Here is a 12125-nt window from a genome sequence, read left to right as displayed (position 1 = left end):
TGCGGGGCTTGATCCCAGGACCCTGGGATCATGACCTTGAGCCGAAGGCAGATGCTTAACGACTGAGCCACCCAGGCGCCCCATGAATGGTATCTGTATTTTAAATGAGTCTATTGTCAGGCAAAGTTCTACGTAACAGTCCCCTAAAATCAGGATACACATGTATGTACCTCCCATGACTGTAGTCCAAACCACATGGGGGAACCCAGAGAAAAGTGTTTTGTGAACTAAAAATATCACATTACCATTTGGTTAACATATGTTATCTGTTATTATGAGATGATCTATTAATTTTTTAAAAATATCCCCTGAGTGCTTGGAATATAAAAAGCACTGGTCTAGGCAATACGAGCAATAAAAATCAGACACAGGTTCTGTGCTTAAGAGGGTAACAGGAGAATCTTGGTGCTGCTGATACAAGGTAGAAGGAGACACTGGGTGCTAAGTCAATACTTTAAAAGGAAGTCTCTGAAGTGAGTGTTGAAGGACAGGAAGGATTTAGACATGAGAGGATGAGAAGAGAGAAAAGAGGGAGAGAAAAAAAGACATCCCCAACAAAGAATGGCGAACAGAGGAGGGGGTGGGAGGCAAGTAATGAGAATGAAGCCGATTGCAGAAGATGTTAAATGTGGGAAGAGTGACTGCCACACTTTAAATTAAAAAGTATAAGGGATTGGGGCACTGGGTGGCTCAGTCGGTTAAGCATCTGACTCTTGGTTTCAGCTCAGGTTATGATCTCCAGGTTGTGGGATCGAGCCCCAAGTCGGGCTCTGTGCTCAGTGTGGAGTCTGCTTGAGATTCCCTCTTCCTCTCCTTTTTTTTTTTTTTTTTAAGATTTTATTTATTTATTCATAAGAGACAGAGAGAGGCAGAGGGAGAAGCAGGCTCCCCGCTGAGCAGGGAGCCCGATGCGGGGCTCGATCCCAGGACCCTGGGATCATGACCCGAGCCGAAGGCAGATGCTTAACCATCTGAGCCACCCAGGTGCCCCCCTCTCCCTCTCCTTCTGCCCCTGCTCCCTGTAGGCATGCGCTCTCTCTCTCAAATAAATAAATAAATAAATAAATAAATAAATAAATAAATAAATAAATATTATAAGGTATTAAAAAGGAGAGTCCGGAGAGGGTAACATGCTAAGCGAAATAAGACAGAGAAAAACAGATACCATAGATTTCATTTATGTGTGGAATCTAAAAAACAAATGAATGAACAAACCAAACAACAACAGAAGAGACACAGCTACAGATAAAGCAGTAGTGGTGGTGGGGTTGGGGCGTGGACAGAACAGGTAGAGGGGAAGGGGACCAGGACGGGCAAGCTCCCAGTTACAAGTCACAGAGAGGTGCAGCATGGGGAATATGTCAATAATAGTGCCATGACTTTGGTGACAGGCGGTAACCACATTTTTCACGGTGAGCATCTTGAGTGTCTATAGTTGGTGAAGCACTATGTTGAACACGTGAAACTAGTATTACATGTCAACTATACTTCAATTAGCAATAAAACTTTTAAAACAAGGAGAGTCTGGGCCTGAAAGATCTCATGGAGAAGGACTGGCGAAGATTGGTGTTCTTAAACTCTGCCATTATTATTCTGTGTCCATGTTTCAGAAAGGAGGAAGAAAGCCTACTGACTCGCACATCAAGGTTAGACTCATAAATCTCATCCTCAAAACCTTTCACAATCTGTCCCAAAAGACAATCTTTTTTTTTTTTTTTTAAGATTTTTTTATTTATTTGACAGAGAGACAGCGAGAGTAGGAACACAAGCAGGGGGAGTGGGAGAGGGAGAAGCAGGCTTCCCGCTGATCAGGGAGCCCGATGTGGGGCTCAATCCCAGGACCCTGGGATCATGACCTGAGCCGAAGGCAGACGTGAAACGACTGAGCCACCCAGGCGCCCCCCAAAAGACAATCTTAATTCACACTACTCAGCAACTACGTTTTTGGTTTCCTCTGAGGGCATCAAAAAATGTTTTGGCTATTTCTAGTTCCTGGTTATTTCTCTCCATCTTCCATGTACACATACCAGATTATAACCCATCCTTTAAATCCCAGCTCCATCAGCGAGTCTTCCTTGATGATCTAGACCTTATCAGTCTCTCTGCATGCTTCATTACATATCTATTTTATCAAACAGTAACATGGAGGAACTATCATTGACCTAGAAATAAAATGACAAGGTCTTCACTCTGCTTTGGGACATGTTATTTAATGCCAGGGGATTCCTCTTGTATAAAATGAGGGTTTGTGCATTAGCTAACTCTTAGGTCACTTCTCATCATTCATTCAACAAATAAAATGAGCACCTACCTGTGGTAAGCTCTATCCTAGGTGCTGAGGATACAGTGGTGAAGAAGACAAAGTATGTCTGTTTGTCTATCTAATCTATCTATCTATCTATCTATCTATCTATCTATCTATCTATCTAGGATTGTGTCCCTTGAATTCAGTGCTTCTCAACTTCAGCCTGCATCAGAATCACCTCAGGAGCTTATTACACCCTGGATTTCTGTACAGACACCCCACATCCAAGAGTTTCTGATACAGTAGATTTGAAGTAGGGCCCCAAACTTTGCACTTCCAAGATGTTTCTGGGTGATGCTCATGCTGCTGGTCTGGAGACCACATTCAGGGAACCTCTGTGCTAGTGGCATGCCTTTGTCTTTTTCACTGCTGTACCGCGAGTGCTACCAGAATAAACACTGACAGAATGAAAGAGTAAATACAAGGTACTTTGTCAATTGACAAAGGGGAATGTAGTTCTTTCCTTGAATGATTAAGTTATAGCTTAGAAGGAAAATGACAATTCTACTCCAAGGTAGAAGAGTTACTATCATCAGAAAGATACAGAGAAGGGATGCTGTATATGCAAAGGCAAATGAACTTATTTCCAACTTAGAGGAAGGAGGAGGAAGGTCAGGGAGAACTTCGTGGAAGAGTGCATTTGATCTATTTCTTGAACGGCCCATACACTGTTTCAGAAATGCCAGTTAGAACTTGAGAAATATTTTTAGTACCTCTCTTTGGAATTTGTCTTCTCAATCTATGGTGAATCTTCTGTACTACTCTCAAAGTCTCTAGAATCTTCATATTCTGATGTAAGTTTTGGTATGTGGAAATAGCTACATACCATGTTTTTGCCAAGTCTGGTCTGAAAGAGAGGTGATTTGGTTGCATAACTCTGTTCTTTGTTGAAAACAGGGTGTACTTTTGAGTTAAGATACCAATTTTTCAGTATGACTTATAAATGGAGCCCTGCAACAATCTCAGGGTAGGAGTTTAAAAATCATTTGGAACAATGGAAGCATCAATAAAGTTTACAGTTTCTAAAGGTGATTAGTTTGAAGAATGACCCCCATTTGGCCATATGTTCTGATATGTTCGTTTACTCACTCTCAGCATACTTGGTATTTTGATTTAGTGAAAGAATCAACACTTAAACATGCAAGATGCCATGCACATTTTTCTTCAGATTCTATGCCATGTTACAAATATCTGAAGTGTAAACATTATGGGAGCAAAGAAAGCAATATAAAATGGAAGTTCTTCCAAGGTAGATCTGTGAAAATTATGTGTTGGTACTAGGAAATATACACAGGTTTCTAAGAGCTCTTAGTAATTCTGGGCCACTTGGCTAATAAGAAATATTAGTTTATGTGTCCTGGGCATTCAGGTATGTGCTTGGTCGGACTGGTCCTTTATGAAGGGGGTCATAGCAAATCATTCTTCCAGTTTGGAATAGGGTACTAGAGAAAATATGGAAGACCGATGGCAAAAAGCATACACCTAAAATCATGTCCTCTCCCTGCCTGTTCATCCCCAGAGTTCCACAGCCACTCTGCTCCCCCGTTGCTTGAGCCCCGGGTACCTTCAGTGCGGGGTCAGCATGTACTAGCTCTGCTAGGCAGCATGAAGATAGTAAGAGGTTTTCTCTAAAGACCACCCATATCTCATACCTTTTAACAGAGTGTACTCAATACAAATGGAAACAGAAGACAACAAAACAAAAGCACTTCAAGTCCATTTGTTCAGATCAATGATTCTTAAAAATAGGCTCTCCAGATCAGGGACATCGGCATAACCTGAGAACCAGTCAGAAATGCAAAGTCTCCACTCCCACCCCAGAAGTACTGAGTTTGGGGAGGGGAGGCGGTGAGGCCCAGCCATCTGACTTAACAGGCCATGGTCCCAGGTGGTTCTGATGCACTCTGAAGTGTGGGGGCCACTGGGTCGGTCACTAGCAGCGGTAAGGAAATGGGCAGATAAGCCATGCCACCTCTCATGAACTTGACAATTTATTCTAACAGCCTCTCACCATCCTCCTGATTGCTACGTTTAATACACACACAATTACACACAGAGTGTGTGTAAAAAAGCCATGGCTTCTCTCTGTAAAGAGATGGTATGGAAAAGAGACAAACTGACTAGTGTGTAGTTTTCGTGAATGACACCCGCCTCAGCTCCCCTCCTCCACCCCACTTCACCTCCAATAAAAGAATCACAGGGGAAAAAAAAAACATTACTGGCAGGTGGCTATTCCGTTTCTTTGACTAGCAGTGAGACAGAGAAACTGAAGGACTCCATAAAAATCTGCTTTTCCTTCTCTTCCTGTTTCCATTCTTGCTAAGACCTGCACCCCCACCTCGCTTTATGCATGCCTCGTAATGCAAAAGCGTATGTCCTCCTCGTGAGGGGCAAGGGGTCGGTGATTTCTCAAGAACAGAGAACATCTAAGGAAGGAGCAGGAGAGGATGAAGCAATCACACGCATACTGCAGCCACCTGAGCTAGACATCTCCACGCCAAGACCCCTGGCTCCAAGGAGTAACGAGTGAGCCCTCGTCTTTGTTCTCACGGCTCCGGGATGCCCAAGGGGGACCCGTACACCAGACCACGGTCCTCCACAAAACCCCAGACCCCAAACAAAGATGAGACTCATGTTCCTTTTCTTTCTGAGTCTCCCAGGTGCCCGATATGTTCCTGCTCTCTCTGTATCTTCAGTAAACTCCTCTCTCACCTCCTGCTGTCTCACTCTTGATTTCCATCCTATGTGAAGCCAAACACCCCCTTGGCTGCTCCTGGAGGACCCCTCTGGGTCCTCAGACCCTCCCTGCTGGCATCAGCAAGAAGATTTTCTTGCGTGATATAAGTTATCCTGTGTCTCAGTGAATAGCTATGCCCAAGCCTGTTTTGATGAACTATTAAAGATAAACGGATGCTCTGTCTTATTTGTAGCTAGATTGTCCTAGTCATTTCAGATCTATTCATCAGACCGTGATAGTCAAGCTGTATGACACAGTTTTGGGATGTGGTTTCAAGTTTCGCCATCCCCTCAAAAGGCATAGTAGAATAAAATGATTCTCTGCTTAGGAGTTAAAAGACGTAAACTCTGGAGAAGTGCAGGCCTTAGACATATAATGCGATCCATATGTGAAACTTAATTTTCCTTAAGTAAACACATTAATGGAATGAGTGATATTAATGTTAAAATATATTGTTTAATCCAGTGTATTAAAAATATTTCAGCATGTAAACAATATAAAATTGAGATATTTTCGCTTTTAAAAAGTCTTCAAAATCTGGGCGCCTGGGTGGCTCAGTTGGTTAAGTGACTGCCTTCGGCTCAGGTCATGATCCTGGAGTCCCTGGATCGAGTCCCGCATCGGGCTCCCTGCTCGGCAGGGAGTCTGCTTCTCCCTCTCCCACTCCCCATTTGTGTTCCCTCTCTCGCTGTGTCTTTCTCTGTCAAATAAATAAATAAAATCTTTAAAAAAAAAAAAAAGTCTTCAAAATCTTGCATGTATTTACATATACAGGCCATCTCAATTAAAACGCTAAATTTTTAACCAGAAATACTTGATGTTTCCTTTAAACTTATAACATTTGTCATTGCAAAAGTAGATTTCATACCCAAGTTGTTCCAAACATACTAAAAAGGCTTTTAGTAGTCTAAGTGAATATCAGTTTTTATTTATTTTTTTAAAGGTTTTTTTAAAGGTTATCTATTTATTTATTTGTCAGAGAGAGAGAGAGAGCACAAGCAGGGGGAGCTGCAGAGGGAGAGGGAGAAGCAGACTCCCTGCTGAGCAGGGAGCCCGATGTGGGGCTCGATCCCAGGATCCTGGAATCATGACCTGAGCGGAAGGCAGACAATTAACCAACTGAGCCATCCAGATGTCCCTGGATATCAGTATAAATAAAACTGTTAAAAAAAAGGGGTGGGGGAACCACAGGCCGAAAATGGTGTCACTTAGACGGACTTTCCAAATCCAGGTAATACCCAGTTAGTTGCAATTTCAACCTCCCAGGAAGGTAGCCTTAACTAGGTCAGCCAAGACATTTTCCTTCCCATCAGCAAAAGTGAGTCTGTCACCTGGGTCCTCTCCATCCTGCTCTGAAAGATGAGGTAATCTGCAGGATGAGACCCCTTGCTTTCCCCCTAGGAAACAGCCTCCTCTGGAACAATTCTTTTCCTTTGCTAATAACTTTCTTGCCCCATCCTCTATCAAAAACAAAAACAAAAACAAAAACATTTTGTACAACTCCTGGGAGTGAATCTGTACTTGCTACATGGGGTGTGGCCTGATTCATGAATTGGTTAATAAAACAATCGGATCTTTAAATTTACTTGGTGGATCTCCCTTTAACAACTGGAAGTTCAACTTCTCAGTCAGGCCAGCCACATTTCCAGCATTCGGAAGCTGCCAGTGGCTAGTGGCCACCCTGTGGGGCAGCACAGCTCTTGAGCTAAGACAGACCAACATGGTTAAGAAATCTGGTTTTAGGGGCGCCTGGCTAGCTCAGGCGGTGGAGCCTGAGACTCTTGATCTCATGAGCTGGTGAGTTTGACCCACGTTGGTGCAGAGAAGGAAGGAAGGAAGAAAAGAAGGGAGGGAGAGAAGGAAGGAAGGGAGAGAAGGAAGGAAGGGAGGGAAAAAAAGAAAGAAGGAAGGAAGGGAGGGAGAGAAGGAAGGAAAGAAGGGAGGGAGGGAAAGAAGGAAAGGAGGGAGGGAGGGAGGAAGGAAGGAAAGCGGGAAGGGGAAAAAGGGGGGGAGGGAAGAAGGAAGGGAAGGAGAAGAGAAGAGAAGAGAAGAGAAGAGAAGAGAAGAGAAGAGAAGAGAAGAGAAGAGAAGAGAAGAGAAGAGACGAGACGAGACGAGACGAGACGAGACGAGACGGCAGGCATTCTAGCTTTGCCCGCTCCGGCCCTGCACGCTTCTCCGCGGTCACCTGCTAAAGGCGGGGGACAAGCCGCGCCCCACGTCTGTGTCACTCTGAACCAGCAGCAGTAAGGACAAGGCAGCTGGCTTCTCCCTCCCGGGCGGCGGTGGCTAAAGCCTCGCACCGGCCCGCAGTAACCGGAAGCGATCCAAGCCGCAGGGGAGAGTGGCTGCACCCCTTTACCTCCTACCCTGCGGCCATAAAACGCCCCGGCCAGGAAGCACCCGTTAGTACCGGCTGCTGCCGTCACGGACGAGGGCTGTGCCCACCGGGCCGCCCCCGCGGCTGCACCTGCCGCAGCGGGGCCTCGGGCAGCTCCTCTCCCAGGTGTTTCCTGAGCCGGGGCTGCCGTACGTCACCGAGCAAACCCCAGACTGCTCTGAAACGCTACACTTTGACCTCACAGTTTAAACACGGCTTAAGTAGACCGGAGGAAGGAGGGCGCGACGGCTGCGGGACACACCAGCATCAGAACCCCGAACACGCCGCCCGACCCGCTTTCGGTTGGCCGTTTCCCGCCCGGCAAACGGAAGCAAAAGTGCCCCTGACGTCAAGGGAGGCGGCCGCTCCCGGTTCCCACGGTGAAGCCCCTGCGGCCATCTTTACTGTGATCAGCCCGCACAGAGCTTTTCCTGGAGGCCGTGATGGCTCGCCATGGAAAGTCTTCAGAGTAAGAGAGAAGGGGCTCGTCCTTCTCGGTAACCAGGAGCTGACCGAATCACGAAAGCCCAGCGGCAGAAAGCCCTAGCTGAGGTAGTGAGGGGAACACGCAGGTGGGCGGAACGATTCGGTCGCGGCGCTGAGGTTTCCGCGCGGGGCAGGAGAGCAGCTTCCGTTGCTCAGCGGAAGTGTGGGTCGCCAGAGGACGACTCCTGGAAGAATCGGCTCTCCGCCGGGCGCCCACCCGGAATCATGTCGAGTTTGGCGGTGAGAGACCCGGCGATGGATCGGTCGCTGCGTTCCGTGTTCGTGGGGAACATTCCGTACGAGGCCACCGAGGAGCAGCTGAAGGACATTTTCTCCGAGGTGGGTTCGGTGGTCAGCTTCCGGCTGGTGTACGACCGCGAGACGGGCAAGCCCAAGGGCTACGGCTTCTGCGAGTACCAGGACCAGGAGACCGCTCTCAGTGCCATGCGCAACCTCAACGGGCGCGAATTCAGCGGCCGGGCCCTGCGGGTGGACAACGCCGCCAGCGAGAAGAACAAGGAGGAGCTCAAGAGCCTGGGGCCTGCGGCGCCCATCATCGACTCCCCGTACGGGGACCCCATCGACCCCGAGGACGCCCCCGAGTCCATCACCAGGGCGGTGGCCAGCCTGCCCCCGGAGCAGATGTTCGAGCTCATGAAGCAGATGAAGCTGTGTGTGCAGAACAGTCACCAGGAGGCGCGGAACATGCTGCTCCAGAACCCGCAGCTGGCCTACGCGCTGCTGCAGGCCCAGGTGGTCATGAGGATCATGGACCCCGAGATCGCGCTGAAGATCCTGCACCGCAAGATACATGTCACACCGCTGATCCCGGGCAAATCCCAGCCTGTCTCCGGCCCTGGCCCCGGCCCCGGGCTCGGCCCCGGCCCCGGCCCCGGGCTCTGCCCCGGCCCCAACGTCCTGCTCAACCAGCAGAACCCTCCTGCCCCGCAGCCCCAGCACATGGCCAGAAGACCCGTCAAAGACATCCCTCCTCTGATGCAGACCCCTATCCAGGGGGGGATGCCGGCCCCGGGCCCGATTCCAGCCGCGGTCCCCGGACCGGGGCCTGGTGCCTTAACCCCTGGTGGAGGAATGCAGCCCCAGGTTGGAATGCCAGGCGTGGGTCCAGTGCCTTTAGAGCGGGGACAGGTGCAGATGTCGGATCCTAGAGCTCCTATACCTCGTGGGCCCATGACTGCCGGGGGCCTGCCTCCTCGAGGACTGTTGGGAGATGCTCCAAACGACCCACGTGGAGGGACTTTGCTTTCAGTCACTGGAGAAGTAGAGCCCAGAGGCTATCTTGGCCCACCTCATCAGGGTCCCCCCATGCACCATGCCTCTGGTCATGACGGCCGCGGCCCTTCCTCCCATGAGATGAGGGGAGGGCCATTAGCAGATCCCAGACTGCTGATGGGAGAGCCCAGGGGACCCATGATAGATCAGAGGGGTCTCCCTATGGATGGCAGAGGTAGTAGAGATTCTCGAGGGATGGAGACTCGAGCCATGGAGACTGAAGTCTTAGAGACACGAGTAATGGAGAGAAGAGGAATGGAGACCTGTGCAATGGAAACCAGAGGGATGGAAGCGAGAGGCATAGACGGAAGAGGGATGGAGATACGGGGCCCTGGCCCCAGTTCCAGAGGCCCTATGACTGGTGGAATCCAGGGACCTGGGCCCATTAATATGGGGGCAGGTGGTCCTCAGGGACCTAGGCAGGTCTCAAGCATTTCAGGGGTGGGAAATCCTGGAGCTGGCATGCAGGGGGCAGGCATGCAGGGGGCAGGCATGCAAGGGGCAGGCATGCAAGGAGCGGGCATGCAAGGGGCAGGCATGCAAGGGGCAGGCATGCAAGGGGCAGGCATACAAGGGACAGGCATGCAGGGGGCGGGCATACAAGCAGTGGGCATGCAGGGAGCAGGCATACAGGGGACAGGCATGCAGGGGGCAGGCAAGCAAGGTGGAGGCCAGCCTAGCAGTTTCAGTCCTGGGCAGAGCCAGGTAACTCCACAGGATCAAGAAAAGGCAGCTTTGATCATGCAGGTTCTTCAGCTGACTGCAGATCAGATTGCCATGCTGCCTCCTGAGCAAAGGCAGAGCATCCTAATTTTAAAGGAACAAATTCAGAAATCTACTGGAGCTTCTTGAAAGGTTTTAGGAAATACTTGGCAGTAGTCTCAAAGTTTTTCTGTAGCATGGAGAATGGATGCAAAAAGCTGACTTCTGCATCCCTACACTTGAATCATTAGAGTTTCCCTCCCCGAACTTTATCTCATTTCATCTTGTTGTCTTTTTATCTTTTCTTGTTTGTTTTTATCTTTAATGGGGGGGGGGGTAAGGGGAGGAAGGGGTGGGTCTGTTGACTTTTATTCACTGTAAATACACGAAAATATCTCTGAACATGGTTATATTATACCAAATAAGATTACAAAGAATATGCAGCAATATTAAAACTGTCTACAATATGTTAACTACATTTTTTTTTTAATATTGGGTTAAACAGTGTGAAAACTGCACATGAAGACTAAACTATGCCCTGTTAACATGGTAATGTACTAAGATAGTTTAAGATTTTTGGTTGTGTAAGAAAATAAAGAAGTTTACCTTAAAATTATAAGATACATGTTTTGGTAAGCCATTTAAAATACAAAATCCTATTTTGGGGACAATAGAATGCTGTATTAGGTTAAGCATTGTTTTAGTGTTTTGGAAATATTTCATAATGTTAGTGCTAACAGGGTAGGTCTCAACTTGTAGTACTAGATTTTTTTTTTTTTTTTTTTTTTTTTTAAGCTATGCTGCCTGAAAAACCCAGGAATGCATCTGGTGAGATGTTTCACTTATCCCACCATTCAGACATCAGCAGTATTCTGGCCTGGCCTTGAGCCAGACGATGTTGCTGCGACAGTTCTGGGATCAGCCAGGTTACTGAAGGCTGCCCCAGTAAGACTCAGCTTCTCTCAATACCTTCCTGTTTCTCGATAATCTTTACGCCCTGAATATGAATCTAAGTAATTCTCTCATAGTCTTTCTAAAAATCAGTGTCTAGGGACCAGTTTATCTGGGTGAATTCTACACAGCGTTGGACTTCTCATAAGTAGCAGAGAGCTTCATGCAGTAAAGTTCCCAGGTTCCTGGTGACTAGCCTCATATACGGATGGTATCCATGTGGTCAGCCAGAATCAGGACTTAAAAATCTTAGTCTCGCTAACATTTAACATGCCTTTCAGTTTTCTTATTTGCATATCTACTTACCTATCACTGTGTTAGCAGAATAACTGAGACCCAGGTACGTAGAGAATTCTCTGCTCAGCTAGTTATTACTCATTTTACTTTTTATAATAAAGCCAGTTAGCCCTAAGATATATACCCATGAGAGATTTAAAAATCAGTAGGAAGGTGGGGCTTATCACATTTTCTTGAGAGCTACTACCTAATTTATTATTAAGCCTTGAACTTGTGGACACGTAAAAATTTGTATCATAGACTAAACTATAATTAACAGAAGCATAAACACCCAAATAACCAGGTGGTCTTACTCTGGAGAAGAAAAAACAACGTCTAGTAACAGGAAAAAGTAGCATTTAATACAAAGAGAGAGCTGAAACTTGGAAATTGAATTATTCCTCTTATGAGGTGTTTACATCTTAAATGGATACTTGACTCTTTACAGAGTTTTATTCCCTGTGCTATTTCCTGCCACCTGTTCTACTCATATTTTTCATTGTTATTCATACTGTCCACTTTGCCGTGTTTTCTGTATGCTTCCTCCCATATTGGAGAGGGTAACTCTCCTTTACATGTATGATAGTTCTGGTTAATACTAATTCGGAGTTGGCCTGATTACTTGGAAGTTACAATTGCTTTATCCCAAAGCTTTCACCGAAGGGCTCTAACTGAAAACTTAGATGTTATGTTCTTTGTTGTAGTTAAATCTGCATTGTTCAATGCAGACTAAATAAAAGGAATGCAAAATTAAGGATGACTAGTATCTGATGTTTGTTTTTAATGAGTGAATTATTCAAAAGATATCTATTCTTGAGAGATCCATGGGTCTGAATACTTTTAAGTGAAAAAGGCAAAACTTAAAAAAAAAAAAAATTGCAGGAGTGGCTAGAAATCCCTTTCTGAAACCCATTATCAGTGTAGTTTAACAGCTGAAGTACCTGTAAAGACATGTTACTCTGGTCCGTGTCAGTAGCAACATCTTGGTGCATGCC

At 46.8% G+C, this 12125-nt stretch overlaps 2 protein-coding genes across 4 annotated transcripts in view; one reads left to right on the top strand and one right to left on the bottom strand.

Moving 5' to 3' along the window:
- PRKG1 (protein kinase cGMP-dependent 1) overlaps positions 1-12125 on the bottom strand; it is a 1253946-nt gene that overhangs the window by 546550 nt on the left and 695271 nt on the right. The gene's annotated exons all lie outside the window — the stretch shown is intronic.
- CSTF2T (cleavage stimulation factor subunit 2 tau variant) lies at positions 8017-11887 on the top strand. Its single transcript, XM_035008605.1, has one exon. It carries the CDS (start codon positions 8134-8136, stop codon positions 10051-10053), a length of 1920 nt encoding a protein of 639 aa, XP_034864496.1. The 5' UTR covers positions 8017-8133; the 3' UTR covers positions 10054-11887.

The sequence above is a fragment of the Mirounga leonina genome, unplaced genomic scaffold, assembly GCF_011800145.1.
Source record: "Mirounga leonina isolate KUSES-001 unplaced genomic scaffold, KU_Mleo_1.0 Mir_152, whole genome shotgun sequence".
NCBI classification, from domain to species: Eukaryota; Metazoa; Chordata; class Mammalia; order Carnivora; family Phocidae; genus Mirounga; species Mirounga leonina.
Note: the sequence above shows the minus strand (reverse complement) of the source record. Positions and strands in the feature narration are given on the sequence as shown.

Bases quoted from the DNA above. Each gene is read 5' to 3' on its own strand.
- CSTF2T (XM_035008605.1), top strand. From the start codon at position 8,134: ATGTCGAGTTTGGCGGTGAGAGACCCGGCGATGGATCGGTCGCTGCGT.